General features: G+C 42.9%; 1 protein-coding gene across 4 annotated transcripts; it reads right to left on the reverse strand.

Moving 5' to 3' along the window:
* Positions 1-750: 750 nt before the first annotated feature.
* On the reverse strand, positions 751-27,093 carry LOC311531678 (solute carrier family 2, facilitated glucose transporter member 11-like). Of its 4 annotated transcripts, XM_084649275.1 has the most exons (14): positions 26,961-27,086; positions 26,317-26,410; positions 25,713-25,808; positions 21,235-21,333; positions 17,373-17,533; positions 15,343-15,467; positions 14,968-15,097; positions 14,214-14,362; positions 13,605-13,792; positions 12,437-12,547; positions 10,950-11,051; positions 9,414-9,489; positions 7,829-7,956; positions 751-1,093 (listed from the first exon to the last, which is right to left on the reverse strand). In XM_084649275.1, exons 4-14 carry the CDS (start codon positions 21,307-21,309, stop codon positions 887-889), a joined length of 1,452 nt encoding a protein of 483 aa, XP_084505401.1. In that variant the 5' UTR covers positions 21,310-21,333; positions 25,713-25,808; positions 26,317-26,410; positions 26,961-27,086; the 3' UTR covers positions 751-886. The 4 variants fall into 4 exon arrangements, with proteins under 4 accessions (XP_084505401.1, XP_084505400.1, XP_084505402.1 ...); XM_084649274.1 differs by lacking the exons at positions 25,713-25,808; positions 26,317-26,410 and adding an exon at positions 7,402-7,492 and having other exon boundaries at positions 26,961-27,093; XM_084649276.1 differs by lacking the exon at positions 26,317-26,410.

Raw genomic sequence — 27,093 nt, forward strand, 5'->3', positions numbered from 1 at the left:
CACCAGCAACCACACACCACACCACAGAAACACTAACCCAGGTAACAATCCCTGTAGCAAACCTTGTTGCCTACTCTGTCCCCATATCTACTCTAGCGACACCGTCAGGGCTCTAGAGACAGAAGTTAGACTTACTAGATAGTAATGGTCACGTCTCTTTTCTTGTTTGAAGACTGGTACAACATTTGCTTTCTTCCCAATCTTCTGTAAATTAATCCAATTTTTCCATGACTTTCCATGATCATTTCACTTCCTTGGTAAGGACACTAAATTAATTCCCTTGATGTGGGTCATCCAGTCTGGCTGAACTTTTTACAATGATGCTTTTTTAGCAAGCTTTTACCACCTCTTTATCAATAGCTATTTTACAAGGTCTTCGTTGCTTCCTAAACATCCAGTCTTGTTTTCTTTCTCAAGAAAAGAGACCTAGATTCTGATCCCATTGACTTCAATCGGCTTTGGATCAGGGCCATAATCAACCTGAAATCTAGTCAACCAAAATAAATACAGGTACTTTACCTGCTTAAGTCCCCCCCACCTGTGATTTTTATTTTTACAGTTCAATTTCCTGTTTCTTGTAAAATCTTTCCTTTGTTGCAATATGAAAGACCCTCAGGAATAGGGGAAACTGATTAAGTATAGCCCTTGTGCTAGTGAATCCTGGTGCAAGACTGACTAGTTCAAACTGAGTCACCTAAGTAACCTTGAAAATGTTTGACTATCTGGGGGAAAATAAGACTTAAGCATGAGGAATTTCATGTCTGTATAATTTTATGAAAATAAGAATAAGACAGTAAAGCTAACAGTCCATTTTAGGATTATATTTCAGTCTGATTGCAACAGTGCTTCCTGTCCCTCTAATACGTAACATTTCCCATCTGAGCAGTCAGAGTCTGGTGCAGAAGGTGTGTTCCTTAGATAAATTATTTTCTGTGTTCACCGCTTGTTTCTTTCCAAAATTTAACTTATTAAATTCCCCTTTAATTTCCATGATTGACTTCCCCTTTGTCTCCGGGAGGAACAGGTAGGTGAAGACTGATGAGAACACAAGGATCCCCAGAAATATAAGGTAGCAGAAAGATCCAAGGCTTTCCTAAAAACAGAAATAAGAGAAGATTGTTAGAAAAATACCCTTCTGACTCTTATTCCCTTATCTCTTCAGCGTAGGTTTATATTTTAGGAATGAGAGAAATTCTTAATTCTAAAATAAAACAGAGTCCCAAATCACTAATGAAGGTGGACTTTGTTATGCATTTCATTATCTACTGGGATTTGTTAATATTCTTTTGTTAGGTATAGAATTCCTAAATATTTTGCCTTGCCTAGAGCGCCTAACGTTCATCAATTCTGGGCACAGGATGTGCACAGGAACTATGATGGTGTTAAACCTTCTGTAATCAACACAAACTTATGGTCACATCCTTTTTGGGAACCATAACAACTGGAGAAATCCAGAGACTGTTTGACCCTTTAATTATCCCCATGTTCAGCATGCTTTTTATCTCCTTATGGATTCTCTCCTGCATTTTTCTAGTGGTCTGATATGCTCTGCTGGGGGCAGGCAGTGGCTACACAGTGTTAGTCTTATGGAGCACTTTGAGTCATACCTGGCCCACTGGAAAATACCTGCCCGTGACTCTGGAATACGCTCATAACCTTCGCCCTTTCAGCTAGGTTCTCTTCACACACCTCAGTGCTCTACTGAGGTGTTACTATAGTACTCAATCATCAAGTCAATGAGAGGGGCAATCTGAGAATCTGCCCCTGAACAGCATGGCATGTTTATAATGGCTTCTCAGTTGCTACACTTTGAACTTGTTACATGCACGGTCTGTGCAGCAGCCTTGCTGTGGGGCCCAAGTATATTGTAGGTAACACCATTAACCCTCTCCAGCACCCCCAAAAGCCCCTTCCACGTGTTCTGGATTTGTAACTTTTCACAGGGAGTAATACCAGCACCAAGTCCCCCACATCAAATGATTGCTCACTATGTTTTCTGAGCAGTGTGGCTTTTTGTGAAGCTTTGTTGAACCATTCCTATCATTATCTTTAAATCGTCCCTAAACTTTTGCACATATTCAGCCTCTGCCTCAGAGCCACCCTTCCAGGAGCCTCTGAGATCCAGGGGGCCTTCTGGCTTTTCACCCATATAGGAGATCACAGGGTTCACCCCATTTGGACTCTTGGGGCACCTCCAAGTAGGTGAACAACAGATAAAGTAACATTACATCCCAGTTCCTCTCCCTTCTTTTAAAATATATTTCTAAATAGGTTCAATGGGCTCTAAAATCTTTCATCTAATCTATTTCTCTGGATGATATGGAGCAGATCTTAATTGGTTTAGCCCACACATCTTCCATAACTCACTAAATAAGTGGGACATGATATTTGACCCACAATCTAACAAGATTTCCTTTGGGAAATCTGCTACAGTGCTAAATATAGTGATTCTATATTAAATATTCTATGGACTGTTTCAGCTTCTATATTAGAGGAACTGCATCTGGATACCTAGTGGTGAAATCTACTACTACCAATATATTTTCCCCCTCTCTGTTTTGGCTTGGATAAGGGTCCTTTAATGTCCATGGCAACCCAGTAAAATGCTTCCTTGATTATTGGCAAGGGAGCTTTGTGGTATCCTACAGGCTTTTTCTGCTTCTGACATAAATCACCAGTCCTGCCGTCATCCTTTACCTCATTTTGAACATTAAAACAATACAATTTTTTTCCTCAAACCTTTCATATGTCCTCTGTTCCCAAGTGTCCTGCACAAGGACAGTTGTGGGCTAATAATATTAACCCCACATGATGCTTTGAGGTCAAAAGCAATTGTCTGTATTTTTTGTATTCTATTTTTCCCCACCAGAGCTTTCCAGTACAGTTTAGCTTCTCTTCTGTAAAGAACCTAGCCCTGTTCTCCCTATCTGGGGCCGTACTGTGAATGGCTTCTCTGATGCTCTCTTGAGAGGTGTCCGCATTGTGCTCCACAGCAAACTCACTTTGGCTGTGGCTTGCTTAGAGAGCTGTCACCAGCAGCTTCTCCCCTTTCTCTTGGGACACATTGATATTCTCTGCTGATAAGGGGACTGAGGCTTTTCTTCCCCTCGCAGCTCCCTTTCTCTCCTCAGAGGTTACCTCTGTGAACTCAGGGACATATTCTCCTTTTATGGGTCACAATGCTGACAGCTTTGGGCAGTGATATTGCATAATTCTCAACCAACACGCTGCTGGTAAATTTTTAAAAATTCCTACTTTCAAGTACCCCTTAAGCCTTTCCATTCCAATCTGATGCAGGCCAAAGGTACTGTGGTTTTAAATTGTCTTAAAGATAGTAGTTTTACCTTCCCACCCGGGAGCATATCATTCTCCTGAATCACATCCCCCCGACCAGGAAAAGCTGAGCACCAGTGTCTTGCCACCTCTGGCACGCTCCACCATTTATGTTTGGCCATTGTTATAAACTATTCTACCCCTCAGGAGGTCAGACCTGACAAAGGTAACCAGAACTCCCTCTGCCACCACTGAAGTCTCTGACTCCAGTGTAGCTGCATTAACCCGAATAGATCAGGGAGTGAATTGGGATCCCCCATACTTAGGACACGGCCTTTTCATATGATCAAGGGACCCACATATATAATGTTTCTTTGGGGTGGGGTCCAATAATTAGGGTTACTAGGAGGAGACTGGAACTGTGGTGGTGTGGATTTAGTTCCCTCACCTCTCTCCCTATTCCCAGGGACAAACTGGGAACCCCCTTTTATGCCAAGTTTTTGCCTTTCCCTTTGGAATTTGTGCTCCTCAAATAGTCTCGCTTGTATGTACAAGTTACCTTTGGCAGCTGTCTTCACTGATACTGGAGTTTTTCTCCTACACCATGGCTTACCCTTCCTCAGAGTAGGCCTGAGCAGGGTTCTCAACTTATTTGATTGCACCCCGCCTTCATACGCCGCTGCCCAGCTCTGAAGGGAGAGTGGAGAGCAGAGGCTGCTGGCTGGGCACCCAGCTCTGAAGGGAGAGTGGAGAGCAGAGGCTGCTGGCTGGGCACCCAGCTCTGAAGGCAGCACTGTGCCAGCAGCAGGGCAGAAGTAAGGGTGGCAGTGTGATTTGTCAAGATCACTTTTCAAAGCAGACTTAGGGTCCCATTGCCACCCTTACTTCTGCCCTGCTACCGCCACCCTGGGGCTGACAGCTGGAGCCCTGCAGCTCCAGGTGAGGGATGTGGGGGGAAGGGAGGAAGTAGACCCCAAGCCTGGATTGCCTCCTGGTGAGGGATTGGGAGGGAGGGGGAAGAAGAGCCTGATCCTGGATGACAGGGCTCTGGCTGTCAGCCCCCAGGTAGTGGGGCTCTGGCTGTCCCCTTTGTCTCATTCTCCCAGCTCCCGGGAGCGCATGGCCCTTCCGCACAAGCCCCAGCCGCCTAGGCCTAACAGGCAGAGCTCTTTAAACAAAAAAAAAAAAAAACAGCACACAGCTCATGCCTCCCTTGACACATTCCTGCACCTCCCTTGGGAGGCCCTCCCCATAGTTTGAGAACGGCTGCTCTTGAGTGATCAGATCTACCAACTTGTCATGGGTGTCTGCCCCTTCACTCGTTATCCATTTTCTCACATAATCTGCCATTTTATGCACATATTCCCCCTCGATGTAACTTATCAATCTTTTGAGGTTTCTGAATGCCTCTGGAGTAGTGTGAAACCTTTTTAACAGACTCCTTGCACTGATGCCTGTCAGGGATGGTCTAGATAATACTTAGTTCTGCTTTAGTGTAGGGGACTGAACTAGATGACCTAACGAGGTCCTTTCCAAATCTACATTTCTATGGTTCTATGAACATACTTCTTAGCCTCATTAACCTCTGTATCATTAAATACCTGTAAAGTTTTACCAGTCAATTCAGGGAGTAAGACAGTCATTCTTTGTTCATCTGGAATTCTATGTACCATGCATATTCTTTTGAAGGTGGTTAAACATTCCTCAGTGCAGTCAGTCTCTCTGTAACCCAGGTACAGCTTGTTGCAGTTTTGTGAACCCTGGTGAGAATTCCCCATGTGATAAGGGATGATTTTTTTTTTTTTTTTTTGGTAAATTCAATATGATCAGGGCATATAGGCTCTCTGTCTTCCTCCTCCTCCCCCCCAAGGGCTTCTGCTTCTTGGGCTTCCTGCTTTGTCTTTTAGCGCCAGTGCTCTTTGGTGGGGTGTTATTTGCTCCTTTGGCTCTCTCTGCAGTTTCACACCTCTGGTGCTCTCCTTTCTTTTCCGCTTTAGTCATCTCCAGCCTGTCAAACTCCATCTTCAGGGCTGTTTCACTGAGAGCTGCATCAGGATTGTTTTCTAAGCCTGCACCCCTCTTTGGTCCTTTTGGTCAATCAGTCTGATCACTTTTTTGTTTATCCGCTTACTCATTTTATATTTTCTTTTGTTCTGTTTCCCTTACCCAAAACAACAAACCGTAACCTTTCTTTACCTGTTTCCCAATCTTCTCAGGTGTGAATCTCTCAGTAACTATTATTTATTTGGTAAATAAATGCCCGGAGCATGATCCCTAGCTAATCAGCAAACTGGGTGTAATTTCCTGCCAACTGTGATGCTTCCCAAAGTTATGAGGCAACATATCCCACCTGCTCTTGTCATGAGTGTCTCATCTGGGCCTGCTGTGGATCAGCTCCCTGAAACCACCAACCTCTGGCAGCACAAGTGCTGCCTTCCATGTCTCCACAGGCCTCGCTGTCTCTGTATGAGTTTGCGATAGGCACACTCCAACTCCCAAATCCTCCAAGCCTGCCTCTGGAGTACTTGGCCTCTGTCCCACTGAATACTCACAGAAGTCTCCGATCCAAAAGATTAGTACACCCCAGCTTGCAAGACTCAACTCAAGAGCCATACTGTACTTAACACACAGCTAAGATATCTATAGTGAAAACGAGAATGTTTTTTATCAAAGAACAGAGTCAAGTGATGGAGAGTGAGAATATTGGAAACAAATGGTTACATATAAAACAAAATCATAACACAATTTCTGGAGCCTAAGCTTAACTAACAAGGCTGTTAGGATATAGATATTCAAGCCTGTCTGTAAAGGCCTATACGCTAAGAATTTAGGTGTATTCTTATCACTTGGCTAGTTCTAGAGGTATAAAAGAGAATCAAAATCACTGTCTGCCGGTGTAAGGGCCTTCTCTTACTGTGACAGTCTGAGGCCCTGTTCTTAGGTTAAGAGCTTTGGCTAAGCAGCAGAGGCAGCCATAAGCTGGGAAGCAACCAGTCACATCCTCACATTCCAAACTAGTCCCATTGAAAGAAGGTGCCATTGGGCTATTAGGAATACAATCCTGTCCTGATAATGCCTATCGCCTCCAGAGAAAGGGGAGTGCCTAGAACATGTAAAAGGAAACTTAGTTTGATAGCATCCTGTCTGGCAAGAACTCACTTATCAATAGCTGGGATGTGAAATCCTCATTTCTGTGTTTGTTCTATCACTGTAGTCCCCATTTCCCCATTGTTTGTCTGTATAATCTGTCTGGTTCTGTGATTGTTCCTGTCTGCTGTATAATTAATTTTGCTGGGTGTAAACTAATTAAGGTGGTGGGATATAATTGGTTAAATAATCAAGTTATAAGATGTTAGGATTGGTTAGTTAAATTTCAGTAAAATGATTGGTTAAGGTATAGCTAAGCAGAACTCAAGTTTTACTATATAGTCTGCAGTCAATCAGGAAGTGAGTGGGTGGGTGCATGGGGGGAAAAATTGGAATCATGTTTAGCTAAAGGGGGAAATGGGAACAGGGACACAGGTAAGCCTCTGGGGTGTCAGAGCTGGGAAGGGGGACGCTAAGGAAGGAAACTAGAATCATGCTTGCTGGAAGTTCACCCCAATAAACATCGAATTGTTTGCACCTTTGGACTTCGGGTATTGTTGCTCTCTGTTCATGCGAGAAGGACCAGGGAAGTAAGCCCCCTAACAAAGGCATTCTGCTATCTCCTACAACAGGGGTCCCCAATGTGGTGCCCGCTGGTGCCGTGGCTCCTGCCGGGGCATTTTTGTGCGCCCACAGGACACCCTGCCGCTGAAATGCTGCCGGGAAGCTTTGCCATTTCTCAGCGGCATTTCGGCAGTGATGCTTCTTCTCGCTGCTGCTTTTCGGCGGCAGCATTTTGGCGGCGGGGTGTCTAGCACCTGCCACAGTCTTCTGGGAATAGCCATATACTACTCCCACACGAAAGGTTGGGGATCACTGTCCTACAAGATAGCTTAGCCCTGGAATTTTCCCCAGCATTTTCAATCAATATGGCTGGGAAGACATCTCATAAGATCAAGCCCACTGGCAGCTTCTCCTTAGAGATTGCAGGAATGAGGGTGTACCTTCTTGCCCATACCCCAAAAAGTTCACTGTCCTTACTTCTGAACAGGCCTCTCCCCTGCTGGGTCATTTCTTCCTGTAAATCTCCTCCTTGTGGATTTAACAATTCTTCTTTAATATTTGGCTCAGACTGTAAATGAATGGGAACCTCTGTGAACCGCAGAGTACTTAATTTACATGTAAACCAACAGATAGATAAACATTTCTTGCCTAAAAGAAAACCTGTTTTTCACCTTTCTAGTGTCCAGTCCCTAGTCACAGATCTTAACATAATTTTCAGTATATATACATAGAACTGCTTATACAGATGTTGTGTGTATATATACACACACACGTTGCCATGATTATGATGACCAGTGTGCCACAGGCTTTCATTAGAGTCCTTACACTGCATTCTTTTGTACTATATCTATGTACTCCTGTGCCCTCAGGCATCCCAAAGAGGCTGGGTCACAGAATCACTTACCACAATGTAGGGAAAAATCATTCCAAGGACAAAGAGCCACACCCAGCTGATGCTTCCATAAATCAGAAAGGCTGATGGTCTGAATGACTGGCTGAAGATTTCAGTGATTATGGCTCCAGTGGCTCCAGCTGGAGAAGAGATGTTTCTTTAGTAACTTTAATTCACTTGCTTCTGCAAAGGGCCTCACACTGACAATGCCTAGTAGAAAATTATAGTAAGTCTGTCCCAGTGATCTATGTGGTTAGTGTCCTCTACTACAACAAAAGAACTTGATTCCCAATCCCAGAACCCTGGCAGTGCAGTGCTGCAGACAGTGTGCAGAAACTCAGGGAAGAGTTGGGTTGCCTTGTAGGGAGGTGTGAGCTAGTGGACAGAGGACTAGACTGGGGCTTGGGACTCAGGGTATGTGAACACTGCAGTCAGGAGTGACTCTGCAGCACGTGTAGATGTGCCCAAGCTAGCTTTCATCTAGCTAGCTTGAATGACAATAGCAGTGTTGCTGTGACAGCACAGGTGGTAGCATGGGCTAGCCATTCAAGTACATACCCCCGCCCCCCCCCCCACCAACTGAGTAGATCAAAACTAGCTTGGGTATAGCTACACATGTTGCAGTCATACTTTTTGACTGCAGTGCAGACGTACCCTCTGCCACTGACTTGCTGGGTGAACTCAATTTGCTTCCCTGTGCCTCAGTTTCTTTATCTGTAAAATGGGGACAAATTATATTCACCTCCTTTGTATAGTGCTTTGAGATTTATGGATGACAAGTACTATATAACAGCTATGTATTTATTATTATACCTAGCTGTCCTGAATTTTGAAACTGTACTGATGGACTCTGACAGGGTCCCTGCCTTAACTCAGCTGAATAGATGGAAATTGTGATGTAAAGTCTTGAGTTTGTTAATTTCAAATTGAAATGAATAATGGGATATTTAATCTGAGATGCATATAGTGTCCCTTTCTGCTGTGAGGCATGAGGGAGAAAAAAGATTTTTAAACTTTGTATACATTAGCCTCTTAATCTGCTAGATTGTAGTGCACAGTTTGGCATATTTCCTCTGATGTTATGTGATCTATGTGGTTTTATATTTTATTGGTATGCACCATCAGTGCAATAAATTGTTAATCCACATCCCTCATCTGTTTTGCAGCCTCTTCCATCGATGCTCCTCCATGGGCAGAAAGTGCATCAGTTCACTATTTTAACAAAGGAGGTGATCACTAAATATGTACTTATCAATGTTCTGTTGGGGGAATTGTGTTAGTAGCAGAGTACTTTGGGGTTCTTCCTCTGGGATTGATTCTCAGATTTTTTGGGGGGAGGAGGATACTACATTCTGAGTTAAGAGCCAGTAAAAGATCAGCAGTAAAACTTGAGGTGCTCATGTGCTCTTTCCACTTTTTCCATTTATAGACACATTGTCTCCTTCTGTTAATGTATTCAGATAGCTAAACCTCCTTCCCTTGCTGCTCTCTAGAGGTGGTACAGTGGTGTTCCATTCTTTACCCACCAATTCTGATGCACTCGAGTGGTATGGTGCAAAGTTCCCTCCTCACCATCATCTAAAGTGGATGTACTCACATGGTCCAATTCCATAGCAGATAACGAACAAGAAGATCAGAACGACGCTGAAGTAATGCATCCAAAAGAATTGATGCTAGAGTGAGAAAGCAAAGTGAGAGCAGACTTTGTAACAACATGGTAGAATAGAATGCTCCCTGCCAGGGCCAGATTTACACCTTATGCGCCTCTAGGCACAGCATCTTCAGCTCCCCTTCCTCTGCCACACATGGTGCTCCCAGCCCGAACCAGGGCGCAGCCCACCCCCTCCAGGCAAGACTTAAGCGGGGGACTGTACCTCTCCCCATGGCAAGCGGTCCCTGGGTGTTTTCTGTCCCTCCTGCAACTCAGTGTGGTAGCCATGCTCCAGTTCTGCCTATGCAAGTGAATGGGGCACCGGCCACGCCCCTCCTTCTACTTCCCCAGCTTGGGGCGGAGGCAGTGGGGTGGCTGAGATTGGAAAGGGGCTAGGACGCTCCCAGCCCCTTCAGCAGCCGCCCTGCCCATTGGTGGCTCACAGTGCCCCACTTTTAACGTTTAGGTGCTCCTAGAACACCAGCGCCCATAGGCACGTGCCTACTATGCCTAATTGGAAATCTGGCCCTGCTTCCTGCTTTCATAGAATCATAGAATATCAGGGTTGGAAGAGACCCCAGAAGGTCATCTAGTCCAACCCCCTGCTCGAAGCAGGACCAATTCCCAGTTAAATCATCCCAGCCAGGGCTTTGTCAAGCCTGACCTTAAAAACCTCTAAGGAAGGAGGTTCTACCACCTCCCTAGGTAACGCATTCCAGTGTTTCACCACCCTCTTAGTGAAAAAGTTTTTCCTAATATCCAATCTAAACCTCCCCCACTGCAACTTGAGACCATTACTCCTCGTTCTGTCATCTGCTACCATTGAGAACAGTCTAGAGCCATCCTCTTTGGAACCCCCTTTCAGGTAGTTGAAAGCAGCTATCAAATCCCCCCTCATTCTTCTCTTCTGCAGGCTAAACAATCCCAGCTCCCTCAGCCTCTCCTCATAACTCATGTGTTCCAGTCCCCTAATCATTTTTGTTGCCCTTCGCTGGACTCTCTCCAATTTATCCACATCCTTCTTGAAGTGTGGGGCCCAAAACTGGACACAGTACTCCAGATGAGGCCTCACCAATGTCGAATAGAGGGGAACAATCACGTCCCTCGATCTGCTCGCTATGCCCCTACTTATACATCCCAAAATGCCATTGGCCTTCTTGGCAACAAGGGCACACTGCTGACTCATATCCAGCTTCTCGTCCACTGTCACCCCTAGGTCCTTTTCCGCAGAACTGCTGCCTAGCCATTCGGTCCCTAGTCTGTAGCTGTGCATTGGGTTCTTCCGTCCTAAGTGCAGGACCCTGCACTTATCCTTATTGAACCTCATCAGATTTCTTTTGGCCCAATCCTCCAATTTGTCTTTCCACCATGGTGAATGAAGTTCACTTTGGTGGTTATTCTGTTGCGAAAAATCTTGCCTAGGAGGAAAGATTAGAAATGGGGGTTGATGCTGGAAAAGTCCCGATTAGGAAATCTCCTTACTTGCAGGGAGAGAGTCATTGTGAGGAGTGTTAACACAAAAATCATTAGTACATATCCTCCGCACAACAGCATCCTCCTGCCAAATCGCTCGATAAGGGAGCTCTGGAAAACAGAAAACACAGCATTACCAATATGGTTAATTCCAACTCCAAATGAATGGATTACTTCCCATGCTCCTAACCTTCTTCTCAGAAGTCTTATTCAGTTAATACAAACAGATGAGACTCTCTAAACATGAGCTAAATCTTACTGATATTTCAGTTTATCATTTGTACTGGGGACTGTACGTTTAGACCAGAAAGATTTATACAGTATGGTTGGACCGATTCTGCTTTACTTACTTACATCTCCTATTGACTTATTCAGAAATATTTTTTTACTTGAATATTTCTCCCTTAAAACCATGGGGAAGAGGTATATTTTACTTTCATCGCTGTACATCAGTCTTGATCCCTGGATGTCTAGAGATAATCCATTTTTAGGCAAGAATGCAGTGCGTGCAGACATGAGCTATATATATCTACCCTACTTACAGGAATAATTATTGTATTATCTTGTGTCATGAGAAAAAGTCATAATTCAACACGTAGGTAGTTCAAACCTGAGGCTTACCCCAGAAATTAAGGCAGAAAGTAGGTGTTCATGAAGGGCTTATATCTCCCAGAGCCTCCACTGCAATTCCTTAAAAATTGATGGGATAAAATAGTTCATGGACTTTAGTCTCCTCCATTGTGGGAGCTGGTAACTTTTTCTGTCTCTGAATAGGGAAAAAAGAAAAGGAGGATTTGTGGCACCTTAGAGACTAACCAATTAATTTGAGCATAAGCTTTCGTGAGTATAGCTCATGAAAGCTCATGCTCAAATAAATTGGTTAGTCTCTAAGGTGCCACAAGTCCTCCTTTTCTTTTTGCGAATACAGACTAACACTGCTGCTACTCTGAAACCTGAATAGGGAAAGTGTACAGCCAATTGACAGCCATTCCCTGCAGGTGATAACCTCTTTTTACCCAGAATGGTAGTGATCAGACATGCACCAGCTTCTTGGCAAATGACCTACATTTCTTTGTTACATGGAGATCTGTGTCAAACTGCACAATTTTGTATCAATCCAAAATTTCACATGGCTTCACATAATCCACTATTTTGCTCTTTTAGAGGCCACTGGAACTGTGCCCTTTATTCTTCCTATCTATCCACAAAGCAGTTGTCTGTACAAAATCATGATTGGTTAAAGCATGATGTGAAACTCATTTCACGGAGTAAAAATGAGTACAAAGACATTCAACAATACAAAGTTAATTGGGGAGAAGGGCTGCCTTTCACAGCTTCATGTGACTTAGAGGTAGGAGGAAATTTCTTGATTAGTTTACACAACGGAGTGAGTCTCTCCCCTAACTCCCCTCTGCCAAGGCTACACATTAAAAAAAAAAATGCTGTGTCTAAATACATTCCCTTTTTCCTACAAACTCCAGTTTGGTGAGACTTACACACACTATAGATGATAGGCATTCACATGTCCCAACTCCTAGTGATATGTAGGGGATGAGATAGTCTTCAAACCTGGCTGCACGGAACACTTCAAAAGAGTAGAAATAGATCTGAAAAAGGCAGAGAGAAAATAGTGTGAACAATCATCGTGGAGGCAGGCTGTGAAACTCCTCAGATGTGAGGCAGAAATCAGACACAAATTATTCTAATATAAAGCAAATTTACTGATGGGTGGGCTGTCTGCTCACTGGCGAAGCATTTTGGTGCCATCTAGTTCTCACTGTACGTGTGATACTGTCACAAGCATGTCACAAGCTCCTTGTACAAGTGAAGTTCTGTCTGCTCTATCCATTCCTGTCTCTACAACCACAGCTTTCTAGCTTCGCACACGGATGATTTTGGTTTCAGAGGAGCAGCTGTGTTAGTTTGTATCTGCAAAAAGAACAGGAGGACTTGTGGCACCTTAGAGAATAACCAATTTATTAGAGCATCAGCTTTCGTGGGCTACAGCCCACTTCATCGGATGCATAGTCCCTCTTGTTGCTTTTGGAGAATGACATATTCTTAGATCTTCATGTACCTGAATGAGAAGCTTCATCGTTGTCTCTGTTTTCAGATTCTAGCCTTCAGTACCTCTGACCTCCCCAGCAGACCCCAACCCATGGACCTCAGGGGGATGGGTCAGCAGTGTTTTGACATAGAATGTGATGCAACAGTGGTGTGTCTTTGTCCATCTCCTTTATTGGTGGAGACTGACCCTAGAATTTGGCATTGAATACCTGCCCCCAATACTGGTGCTTGTTAGCAATTCTTGGGAGGATCCCTCATGTCTGAGCGAGTGGCCTATGCTGGCTCTTTGGTGGAGCTGGCACCAGAGACCTTTATGGAGAGGTATTATCTATATTTGCAAACTTGCTAATGCATTCAGGATTCCATACTAGAAAAGTCAGAGCAGAATTGTAATGGCAACAACCAGGGGTCCATTGATCAGGAAGAAGAGGACCAAGATTCTCAGATTTTTAAGACCAGAAGGGACTATTATGATCTGACTAGTCTGACTTCCTGCATAACATATGTCATGAATATAATAGTGCAACAAATAACTAGGCCTTTTTTTAATGCTACCTAACAATGACTCTGAGTTTTTACACAGGGAAAACACTCAACTGCATTGACGCCACTAAGCTGCAAGCTGGTCATGATGGTGACCAAAAAGTACAATTGCCAGCGCAAGGATCGTTCTTTAAATAGTTCCAGGACACGCAAGGTTTTGGTGCTTTTTGTTGCAGCTTTTTCCTTCAGTATGTCATCAATCTCTGGTTGATGATCTCCTTCACCCCAGAGTTGCTTAATGGCTGTGCAGGAGAAAAAACTAAATAGATTAAACTATCAGTTCATCTCCATCATTCTTTAATAACAAATCCTTTTAGCCTGTCTGAATCACATAGACTTAATTAGTCTGTCCTTAGAGTTGTTTTCATCACATCATGATTTGGTGTATGTTGTCGGGGCAATGTGTGGAAGCCTACTCTTGTTGCCCAGATGGTGCTTATTCTATAGATAACTAGAAGAGTTTTGTCTGCGGGGCTGTCAGAATGTCATATCACTCTAATATTGAGTTGACAAATGTAACCATTTTTAAAAATTTTATTTAATGAAAATGAACATTAAGAGCGCGGTTTTATTGAGGTAGTAGGAGTCTTGGGCTCTACTCTTTTTGCTTTCAATGGCTAACACGCCAACAAATTAGTGAAATGAGTGGAGTAAGTACTTTACCTTTCATGAAGGCATCCTCATTACCCTCCTGTATCAGAAGGTAGGATGGGGACTCAGGGAAGAAGGGGAGCATAATCAGCTGAATCAATGCTGTGAGTCCGGTAGAAGCCAACAACAATGGCCACAACGATTCATTTCCTAAGAGCTCTCTGGAGAGTACATGTAAAAGTGCAGTCATGATCAAACCATTATATTAACATTCAATAACTTTTTCTGAATGATAAATAGAGAGACAGCAAATGGGCCAAATTCTAGTGGTGAGTGCATTGCAGCCGGATAACTGAGTCAGTCTGGCAAATTTTGTGAAACTCAGCAGCACTTTGGAAAACTTTCTAATGATACATTAGGTCCCACAGTGACCTTTAGGAAGTTCATGAGATTGTGATGCTAATTTTGAACTTAAAAACTTTCTAATATGCTACACATCTCAAATGTGGTCCCATGTGCTAGATCTCACCATGATATTTCAAATAAACCTCAGGAAGTTTTAAGGTAAGCCACTTGGTAGCAAGGCTATAGAGGAAAAAAAATTCAGATTGTGGTTAATTACTTGTATTTTTCTGTGTCCAATGTCTTAAACATGGAACTCTCAGATTTGGTCAAATACTGTCTACTGGTTTAAGATAAAACATTTAATTTTGGAGATGAGAGCACTTATTGAAGATTTTAGAGGGTGGTTTCTTTTTTTTTTTTAAAAAGACTTAAGACCAGCTTCTGCTGCTGCAGAGAAAGGTGATAGATGATTTTGTTTTACCTTAGTCCAAAAATCTGTCCTAAGACTTTTCCTAGTGTCAGAAAAACAGCGAGAGTGGAGTTTGAAAATCCACGCAGCTTCTTGGGTGAAATCTCTCCTACATATTGAGGATGTATAGTGAGAGAGAAACCTTGGACAGGAAAGAAGAGAGATGGCCATTAAATTGAGGAAAATGTTAACTGTCTTATCCCAAGCTCCTCCCACTACTCATTTCCACCCCCTGCACCTTTGACCAGCTATTATGTATCAGTGTCTTCTGTGACATGCTAAGTATACTTGTTGGGTAATATAAAATAATTCTAAAAGAATTATAATGAAAGGAGACTATACTGGGACACCAAGGAGACTCCCTTTTGATGTATACAGAGGTCATACCTGTTCCCATGCCATAAAGGAAGCGCCCAATCAGAATCATCTCAAAGGACTTGGCCATTTTACAGAAGGCCATGAAAAGTGAAGCTACTAGCATGATCAGGTTAGTGACAATCTGACACTTCTTTCTGTAAAAAGATGAGAGAGTGGTATGAAGTGAGTATCTCTTATACTGTTTTTGATTAATGTATTTGCTGTTACTTATCCAACATACAAGCACCATGTAACGTCTTAAATATGTTAACTGTAGGTATGGTACAGCAATTACTGTTCCTTTGTGGCATGTTTTAATGGATACCCAAACTGGGTATTTCCCGGAAAAATTAAATGATTCTTTGCTTTCAGAATCCAAGAACTTTTACTTCATAACTGTACCTTGGGAGCATGTGCATTTATAAATGCTTAGCATGTGTCAGTATTTCTTTAGGATGGGAGTTCATGTGTAGTCGTACTCGAACAACAGGTTGATCAAGTACAATATGTTGAGGAGTACAAGCATTGGGGTATTGAAGTCACTAGAATTCATGGTGCAATATCCAAAGTACCAGCTTGTTATACAGAAACAATTTGACTCTGTGGGAGCCAACTGTAGACACGACTTATGATGAGGCATTCCTGCCACAGTAGTGGATCCAAGGCACTTGTGGATCTGGCAGAAAGGATATACCAAAGAGAGGCTTCAGTAAAGACTATACTGTAAATTTTAGGCCGGATGGCTGCAGTAAGTGGTGACCATGGCATGTCCCCTCAGTGGACCCTGATGTCTCAGACTTGAATCACATAGACTTTTGCATCTGGGTGGCTAGTGGTTTCTGAAACCCACTGGCTGGATTACTATCCAGAGACGTTCAGCATTCTTGGAAAGGTCTTGCAGATTCATCTGATATCTCTGGATGCACTTGTGAAAAGGAGCCTAAGTGGAGCAGCTTTTCACTCAAAGTTGTTCGTATCTCCAAGACCAGTTGCTACACGTAACTGCTCTCGAGATGAATGTGATCTTGTATGCATTAAGAACGTACAGAGACCTTATACCTAAAAGTTGATTCTGATTCAGGCAGCTATGCTACCAAGGTTGACGTAAACAAGTGGAGAGGAGCAGGATCTTGTTTCTAGTGTCAGGAGGCCTTCAAGTGTGGGATTATGCAGTGTCCCACAAGAAACTTCTTGGGGGCATTTACCTGGCAGGAAAGAACAATTGCAGTCAGGCTAAGATGGTTGAGACCCATATGAGGGGCCTCTGGATCAGAGGGTGGCGGAGCAGATCTTTAAGTGGAACACACCAGTAGATCTGTTTGCCAATTTCTCTGCAAAGGATATTGGTGTTACACACAAGATCCTGAGAACACACCAGATGCATGAGGAATCCTTTCTCCATCTATTGTGGAGTTACTTCGGGACAGACTTTTAATAGAGGACATTACTAACAATGGAGCAGTCTTATACAGAACTATGGGTAAAGTTAACTTTCTTTTCTGTTCAGTTTCACGTCTTCATTAGAATAGGTACTAATAATACTTTAATACAACATTCACTCCAGAATGAATACACTTTGCAAATCTGACTTTTTTTAAGCAAGCACTTTAATGTTTCAGGTTTACCCTTGAGTGTTTAAGCTACATCTCTCAAAAGTGGAATTCAGGCTGGTCCAAGTGATTGTAACAGTTCCCAGGAAACCTGTGTTTGAACGAATATGCATGGCTTCTGTTTCTGGATTTGTAGATCTTGGAAATTATGTACTGGAGGATGATGTGAGGAAATTGCATCACATGTTACTTCCCCACAAGGCACTAGTAAATGGAGTGTTGGTAAGCCCATCTTCAGAAGGGACCACACTTCACCATCAGCATACTGTTTAAATACACTGAATGAAAGACTGGTTACCACTTACCCTGGGTGGCTATGATAGCAATTTAAAGCAATTGAATAGAAGTATATATGGTCAGACTACATTAAACAAGAATAGTTGACTGTATGTGCTTTGCTAGTACATTTTCCCCCACATGCGTTATCAAGCTATGAAAATAAATACTTACTTTCTATATTTTGTAGTAAGGTAGCCACAATATAGGCTCCCTAGCAGTCCTCCTATACCATAAACAGACACAATGAAGGACCACAGCAACATGATGGTCTCAGGATGGAGGGGATAGCCATATCGCTCTATCCAGGTTTCATTGATAAATGTCCTAATGTGCTGAAAGAGCAAATGAGACTTTAAATAATTACTGGTTTCAGAGTAACAGCTGTGTTAGTCTGTATTCGCAAAAAGAAAAGGAGGACTTGTGGCACCTTAGAGACTAACCAATTTATTTGAGCATAATTACTATGGACTTTCCTCATACTATTCTGTTACTGTGCTTCAACTTTGATCCATTGCTGTAGTCTTGGACCTCTTTTTAAAGTAATCTTCACTGTCAAAACAAATTATTTGTGTACTTTGCCAAATTTTCAACTAAACTTTTTTTAAGTTTAGATGTTCAAGACACTTTCAAAGTTAGAAAATGCACCTTGAGTTTATTTTGTTTATAATCCTGTCAAGTCTTTTTATAAGACATCTCTGAAATGTAGAAATTTCAGGAAAGCTTGGGAAACTCCGATGTAACAGACTGGCTTAGTATGGTTTATCATATCTCCTCCTAATTGATTAGATCCAGCAACCAGAACAGTCTATTACAACAGAAGGAGCGTTCCTTTAGTTCAAGTATCAGAGGTGTGTGGTTTTAGTAATGAAGGTCCAGGGTTTAGTCTTTGATTTTTTTGTTGTATATTTGGCCATTGTTTGTTGCTAAACGGGACTTGAACTGTTGTAGACCTTGCACTCAGGATGAGTTAGCTGTATTGCCAATCCCAACTATTGAAAAATCATGAGTCTGCTCCCCCCCAAATCAGAAACTTGGTTTTAAAAAACATGAGATTTTGAATATAATTTGGGATTCTTTTAATTTTTGTTCTGGTATTGTAGCCTTTAGGGCAGGAGGGCTAGACACTTTTTTTTTAGTGGAAGCTGAAATTTTAATGTAATCATCTGATTGCTGGAGCTGTGGCTTTAAGAAAGATCAAATGTCATGAGATTTGTGGTAAAATCATAAGATCTGGCAACACTGATCTCATGACGGATGTGCGTGGTCAGGTCTAATAGCAGGGAGCCAGGAGCCAAGCCAGGTGCTGGAGCTGGAGCTGGGAGCCAGGAGGAGGGCAGAGACAGGGCTGGGGGGGAGCAAAGCAGATAGAAGAGAGATTGCAGCTGTGGGGAAGTGCATTGAACAGCTGCCACAGCCCAGTGCTGCCGCTAGGTTTAGGAGCTGTCCTGGCAACAGCGCTCAGCCCATCAGGCATATCTGGCCAGTTAGGGGATTTAACTGAGGTTAGCTAGCTGATCCCAGGCCCACCTGGAGGCGGTCATTCCTGACACTGAGCTAGTGTAGTGCATGCAACATACTGCCGTAGGCATGTGATCATATCTCCTATTACAAGCTGGCCCCAGGGACTAACTGCTGACTGTACGCAGTGGTGTTGTGCCGTCTCAGAGCTTTAGTTGAAGTGGTATTCGTTCCCCACTGGTGACTGTAGCGTCTGTACACAGCCATGGTTGGCTAAACTTACAGATAAGGGATGGAATTCCAACTAGATCTTTTTCACCAGTGGAAATTCTTTTCTCTAATGCACGAGATTACTTTGGTTTTCTGATATTTCTGGGATATTAGCCTAATTTACAGCAGATTTTCCCCCTCATTCATACAGCTCACTCAAGTGCATTAACAGAGATGAAAAATTGATACTCTTAAAAAATTTTTCCACTTTTTAAAAATGATGTAATTTTGTTTTGAAAAAGCATTTACATATTCAAAAGTTTAGTCTTCTCACCCTGTTGTGCAAATTTCTGTGAGTGAATGAAAACTATACAACTTGCCGTAGTAGAGATCTGATCTCTTAAAAAAAGCTAACTTCTCTACATAAAAAGAAAAGGAGTACTTGTGGCACCTTGGAGACTAACCAATTTATTTGAGCATCAGCTTTCGTGAGCTACAGCTCACTTCATCGGATGCATACCGTGGAAACTGCAGCAGACTTTATATATACACAGAGAATATGAAACAATACCTCCTCCCACCCCACTGTCCTGCTGGTAATAGCTGTTCTAAAGTGATCATCAGGTGGGCCATTTCCTGCACAAATCCAGGTTTTCTCACCCTCCACCCCCCCACACAAATTCACGGGGTGGAGGGTGAGAAAACCTGGATTTGTGCAGGAAATGGCCCACCTGATAATCACTTTAGAACAGCTATTACCAGCAAGACAGTGGGGTGGGAGGAGGTATTGTTTCATATTCTCTGTGTATATATAAAGTCTGCTGCAGTTTCCACGGTATGCATCCGATGAAGTGAGCTGTAGCTCACGAAAGCTTATGCTCAAATAAATTGGTTAGTCTCCAAGGTGCCACAAGTACTCCTTTTCTTTTTGCGAATACAGACTAACACGGCTGTTACTCTGAAACTTCTCTACACAAGAAGCTCGCACCACTGCTTTCTGACAGGAACCCTTATCCCACTACTCTCGAATCAGTAATGAGCCTGTTGTGGCCACACCTTTTTAGCTGTGAAATGTTAAGAGGTGATTTCTGTTAGCACATTGGGAACAATAGGAAAAAGTCCCCTCAGCAGGCTTATGGGAAGGCTTTTACTTTAGATACCTCCTAATTCTAAGGGAAAAGTCTTTATCCTCTGAGACTTGATAAAGCTGACCAAATTATCTCGTAAATTCACAACACAGCTGCAGGTTTGTGGACTTGAGCTATGAGGAAGAGTACGTCAGAGCTACACCAAATAAACACCTTTTAGTTTTAGTGATAACAGGGCCTCCTGCTGGTCTCCTGATGACTCCTAAATCAGGGGTTCTTGACCCCTCAGGGGGTGATGAGATTGTTACATGGGGAGTCACGAGCTGTCAGCCTCCAATCCAAACCAAGCTTTGCTTCCAGCATTTATAATGGTGTTAAATATATAAAAAGTGTTTTTAATTTATAGTGTGGGGGGGGAGGAGGTTGCACTCAGAGGCTTGCTATGTGAAAGGGGTCACCAGTACAAAAGTTTGAGAACCACGGTCCTAAATGAATATGGTTACCGAGTTTTGTTTCCAAAACAATTTTTAAACCCCCCTCTAAAAGAGGATTTAAGTTTTTTACCTTTAAGCAGAGACTGCAAAACTGTGTTTTAAGGTGTAGTGGCTTTACAATAAGATCTCCACATTTGATTTCACTTGTTACGTAAGGGAGAACTTAAACCCAAGTCTTTAAAGACAAAAGGCTTGCACACAAATTGATTGTACCAGGTAGTCCCCTGAAGCTTAGCCTATAATCACATAAATACCTCCCAACATTTTGGTAAATCAGTTCTGAAATGTAGGAAACTCATTTTTGGTGTCGCTCATTTTAGAGGTTTCAGAGTAACAGCCGTGTTAGTCTGTATTCGCAAAAAGAAAAGGAGCACTTGTGGCACCTTAGAGACTAACCAATTTATTTGAGCATAAGCTTTCGTGAGCTACAGCTCACTTCATCAGATGCGTACTGTGCATCTGATGAAGTGAGCTGTAGCTCACGAAAGCTTATGCTCAAATAAATTGGTTAGTCTCTAAGGTGCCACAAGTGCTCATTTTAGATTGCAAGAAAGGATATTCCTTATGCTATTGGGTTAACAATCTCTTGTTTTGCTTTGTTTTTTGGTTTTTTAAAGTACTGTCCTGTTGGGGATAAGGTGCTCTACCTACATGTTATTTTCTTTTCATTATAGATCAAAATGAAGACATTGTAATGGAGTTTGTTGAAATGCTCAGCAAGTTTTGAGAGTATCCTTAACCCAGGCCCCTCCACCATGTAAACTCCGGGGAGTCTCTGCTTACCAGGGAAGGGTAGCTGATTGCAGAAATATGGAACCCATATGGGAAACTTCCACCAATTCCCAGCACTAAGATCATTTGAAACAATCCTCGATACTGAAGCTGAAAAGAGAAAGCAATGCTCTATCAACTTGTCATAAATCTAGATTCCCTCATGGTCTTGCATCCTTGTCTGCCATACTCACCTCTTTGCTCTGAAAGTATGTATTCACTACAGATACTTTCAGATATAAACAAACATTCTTCCAAAAGCCCACAGTCCAACCCCAAAAGCAGAATAATTGGCCACAGGACCAGATTAAGGTTAAATCCTTCCTAGTGCAAGGAAAATTATTGTATTTTACAAAATTATCTACATATCCTTGCTTAGAAGTAAGGTAGCAGAAATTAAACCATTGTTGCCTGCGAGATGTCTCTCGCTATATGGATCTGACTGCTAGTGTGACAAGCTGACAGGAAAAAGGGTATCAGTCCAGGTAGAATGGAGTTCTAGTACCTTGAATCCGCAGTTTGTTTATGAACAGTAAACCATAAGTATTGTACCCTCAAGGCCTCTCCAAATCAAACTCTCTTGAAAGTAAAACCAGACTTTCTCTCTTCCAGACTTAACATAAAGAGTTACCCCTCAGCTGTATTGCGAAGACAGAATTTTAAAAACAATCGACTCTTCCCTGCTCCATCCACCCACGTTTCTGATCCAGTCCAAACTTTAAATATGATAATAGAAAGATACTTTCTCCTCTCATCATTGTTAGAGGAGAATAAGAGGAAACAGCTATGTGCTCTTTACCAGAGCCAAATTCTTCTCTTTCTCTGAGCTCTACTGGCTCTAAAGCCCTTTGAGATGTGCAGAGGAAAAGTAAGGGGTTATCACCATTATCAGTGGCGATAGATATCATCATCATTTTGTTCTTTTCTAGTCCTCTGTGCTCTCCTGTTTTACCCTTGTAAATGGGCTTTACTTTTCCAGCCATTAGGGTTTAGTCCCTTCCTCCTTCTGAAGGGACCTACCTGGTAGTACACACCTTTTCTCTACACATTTTCATGTTGTTCCCCTTCTGCTGCTGTTTAACTCAAAACATTTTGGGTTGTAGTTAGTAAGACATGCTATATAAAATAAGTCTTGTACTGTATTGCAAAGCATAGCCAGGCTTTTAACCTTACAGGTTTATCAACAAATCTATCCCATAATAATAATTATATATCAGCATTTTCCATGGGGAACATACATATATGTCCTGGCACAGAAGTGTTTCGAATGTTGAATCTATAGTTAGCCTAGTATATAGGGCTCTATTTAAACAAAAGCTGTTGATTCAATCTACATTGATCAGGCTGCCAAATGAAACAGCGTTGGTAGGAGTATGAACAGTAGGCAGATAACGTTTCGCTCTACATCTCCTTCATGTCAAACCTAACTTACGCCATCTTCCAGGTTCCTTATTGCCTAGCTGAGATCAGTACCTGGATGTAGAGGAGCTAGCTGAAGCGGAACTTAAATGAGAATGTGGTGATGCTCCTCCCCCACACCCATCAAAGGCATCTGCCTCAGACTGTTACATTAGTCAGTGTTTAGATCCACAGTGGCAAAATCAGTCAATTTTTGTCTTGCCTGGCCGGAAAAAAAGTTTCTAATCTTACTTATTGGATTTAATTTATTTCTTCATATTTCTAAAGTAGAACTAGAGGCACCCATACAGTAATCTGGGCACTTACTTTGTAAATTAACAATCACAAAATCTATAAACAGAGGACTGCCAATTAAATATATCAACCTCAGCCCACAAATTCCTCAGCAGTTCTAGAGGCAAGAGAAGAAATATGGCCTTTGCTTTATGCCTGAAAAGCTAACAAATCTGGTCTCTGGAGTGTGAGTTCCAAGACCAAGGATCCTTCTCAGAGCACACACTGCCATCTGCTCCCTTATGTTTATATTGAAGGAGTTCCAGCTGAAGCATCTTCGCTCATCTTAAGTCTGCCATTGCATACTGGGGAAAGAGGTAATCCTTCAACTAATCAGATCCTAGAGCATTAAGCACTTCATAGATTAAAACCAAACACCTTGAATTCCACCTGGAAGTTTACTGGAATCTGATGAGATTACGGAGCTCTGGTCTAAATTAGTTTAATATGCTCCCAACATGCAGCTCCACTTAACAAAGAAGTGGTGGCGCTCTGTAATAGGTTCAGCTTCTGAATGGTCCCAAGGTGTAGTCCTATCCAAATGCTATCAGACTTAGACCTGAGATTACAGTGATCTATGCATTTGCAATATTTAGGCTCCACTAGGGTAATGGTCTATAACTAGAAATGAAGCTCCTTGCCTTAAGAAAGCTCCCGCTAATTCAAAACATAGCAGACTACCTCCCAAGCAACACAAGTTATTATCACGAGTGAGCTGGACTTCAATGAGTTCATCAGCATGGACGTGGAGGAGGTGGCTGTGAGGGAGATGACCAGCGAGGCGTGCATGCTGGCCCAGAGGAATCAGTGGGCCGAGGCAGCCGAGTGCTCAGAGGAGGAGGATGGGGACCTGGACCCGGGGAGCTGTGTCATTGCTGCCGAGGCTCTGGCTGGGCTGTCTGCTGCCATGAAGTGGTGCCTGCTCCACAGTGTGGTCTACCACTGGGAGAGACTGCTGGAGATGGAGAGCACTGTGGGTGTAGATGAGTGTTGTGGCCAAGGCCAGCCAGAGCAAGGTTTTCCACTGCTCCAGCTACATGCCCAGCATGGGGCTGTAGACCCCAGCTCCAGCTGTGCTGGGCTCAGCCCTGCTTTGACTCTTCCTGTAGGGTAGGAGGGAGGGACTGTGGGCTCTGATTCTGCAGTGCTTCCCTCTGATCGACACTCCGCCCTTCCCCTCGCTTTGCCTAGCACAGGGCGGTGAGCTCCAGGCAGAAGGAGCAGCATAGCAAGGTGAGCCAGTGCCAAAGGGGCTGCCCACAGTGTGGGGAGGGGGGAAGGGCAAGGGGTTCTCAAGGGCTTGGTCACTGGTGCTTACACTGAGTGTAGGTGAGACATGGTAGGGGCTGGGCGGAGCACAGAGCAAATGGTGTATGGACACAAGGGGTGGCGGCATAGATCAAAGGAGAGAGGAGCAGAGATGGAAGGGGTGAGGACAGACAATGTGGTGTGTGGGAGAAAGGAGGCTTCCACTAGTCTGGTCATTCCTGGGGACGGGTCTCTATTTTTTAAAAATAAAACCTCCCACAAGTTATTAGAAATGCATCCACTCAATATGGTGCTTTCTGCACTGGCTCCACATTGAATGCCCACTCTAGTTCAAACTCCCATGGAACTGGTCCTGGCTACGTTAAAGGTAATTTCACCTAGTATGACTGGCTTTCTACAGCAGCTGTGTTCCACTGGAATAAAACTGTTGACCAGTATGGGGAGACTTGTGTCTGTAGGAGCTAAAACCTTCATGAGAACCAAAGCAAGACCATTGGACTTGTTACTAGACGAAATAGGAGAGGCTTCTAACCTCATCACATTCATAGATGAACTGAAAACGCACCTCTTCACCCAAGCCATTCCTGACAGGTATTTATCTAACCTGTTCCTAAACCTTCCAATGATGGGGATTCCACAACCTCTCTCGGAAGCCTATTCCAGTACCTAATTTCCTAGAGTAAGCCCATTACTTCTGTTCCTACTTTCAGTGGATATGGAGAGCAAATGATCCACCATCCTCTTTATAAGAGAATTGAACATATTTGAAGACTATAGGGCCGCCACTCATTCATCTTTTTCAAGACACAAAGTACCCAGTTTTTTCAACCTTTTCTCAGAGGTCAGGCAATCTAAACCTTTTATCATTTTGTTCCTCTCCTCTGGACTACCTCCGGTTTGTTCACATCTTTCTTAAAGTGTGGCACCCAAAACAGGACACATTACTCCAGCTGGGGCTTCATCAGTTCTGAACGGTGTGGGACAGTTACCTCCTACATCTTGTATACAATGCTCCTGTTAATACACGCCAGAATGATATGAGCCTGTCAAAGTTCCTCCCCCACTCTGAACACTAGGGTACAGATGTGGGGACCTGCATGAAAACCTCCTAAGCTTATCTTTACCAGCTTAGGTCAAAACTTCCCCAAGGTACAAAATATTCCACCCTTTGTCCTTGGATTGGCCGCTACCACCACCAAACAAATACTGGTTACTGGGGAAGAGCTGTTTGGAAACGTCTTTCCCCCCAAATACTTCCCAAAACCTTGCACCCCACTTCCTGGACAAGGTTTGGTAAAAAGCCTCACCAATTTGCTTAGGTGACTACAGACCCAGACCCTTGGATCTTAAGAACAATGAACAATCCTCCCAACACTTGCACTCCCCCCCTTTCCTGGGAAATGTTGGATAAAAAGCCTCACCAATTTGCATAGGTGACCACAGACCCAAACCCTTGGATCTGAGAACAATGACAAAGCATTCAGTTTTCTTACAAGAATTCTTTTTTTAATAGAAATAGGAGTACTTACTTCTATAAGTAAAGAAATCCCCTCTGTAAAATCAGGATGGTAGATACCTTACAGGGTAATTAGATTAAAAACATAGAGAATCCCTCGAGACAAAACCTTAAGTTACAAAAAAGATACACAGACAGAAATAGTTATTCTATTCAGCACAATTCTTTTCTCAGCCATTTAAAGAAATCATAATCTAACACATACCTAGCTAGATTACTTACTAAAAGTTCTAAGACTCCATTCCTGGTCTATCCCCGGCAGAAACAGCATCTAGACAGACCCTTTGTTTCTCTCCCTCCTCCCAGCTTTTGAAAGTATCTTGTCTCCTCATTGGTCATTTTGGTCAGGTGCCAGTGAGGTTACCTTTAGCTTCTTAACCCTTTACAGGTGAGAGGAGTTTTCCTCTGGCCAGGAGGGATTTTAAAGGGGTTTACCCTTCCCTTTATATTTATGACAGAGCCTTTTTCACAGCTGTGACATGTTGGCTCATACTCAGTTTGTGATCCACTATAAACCCCCAGATCCTCTTCTGCAGTACTACCACCTAGCCAGCGATTCCCCATTTTGGTTTTGTGCATTTGATTTTTCTTTCCTAGGTGTAGTACTTTGCACTTGCCTTTATTGAATTTCATCTTGTTGATGTCTAGTCCTATCTTTCAATAGCAGGCAGGAAAGAAAGAGAGATGATCATTTTGCCTCTTTGGCGGCACCTGGACACAACAGATACTAAGGTAAGGACTTAGGGTGAAATTCTTGCCCTAGTGAAATCAATGGGAGTTTTGTCATTGACTTTAATAAAGCCAGGATTTCACCCCTACATAGATAGGATCGCTCCTTCATCTTTTCAAGGTGACTTATCTCTGCCATCACAGGAAACAAGAGACTCCTAAATCTTTTTTCCTCATAAACTGGAGCAGTTTAGGAGCCATTTGGATGGTCAGAAGACAGTGATAATTAGTCTACTAATGGCATCCGTTTGGAAAAACAAACTCTCAGAAACAGTCACTTTAAGTATGATATGATGAAAAGAGGCCACAGATTTCAGCGGTGGTCCAGGGAAACAAGATGATGATTTGTATTGTGGTAGCATGTAACAGCCCCCGTCACGGTCCAGGACTCCCTTGTGCTTTGTGCTTTACTAGTACAGAACAAAACCGGAAGAGTCTAAAGACGTTGAATCTTTCCTATTTTTCTAGTATTCTATCTTTGTGGTCTGCTACTACTAAATAGAGCCCCCACATTAAATTACCAGGTACTCACCAGGTCTGAGAGACAGTTAGCCATCTTCTACAAAAGGGCTGGCTGCAGTTGATCATGGACTCTTTCCTGTCAAAGGGATGAAGTGTGCTCTGGGCGTCCTTATGTGAATTATGCTGTCGCACCAGTAGTGAGC

The sequence above is a fragment of the Lepidochelys olivacea genome (assembly GCF_965140295.1).
Source record: "Lepidochelys olivacea isolate rLepOli2 genome assembly, chromosome: 15".
Lineage (NCBI taxonomy): Eukaryota > Metazoa > Chordata > Testudines > Cheloniidae > Lepidochelys > Lepidochelys olivacea.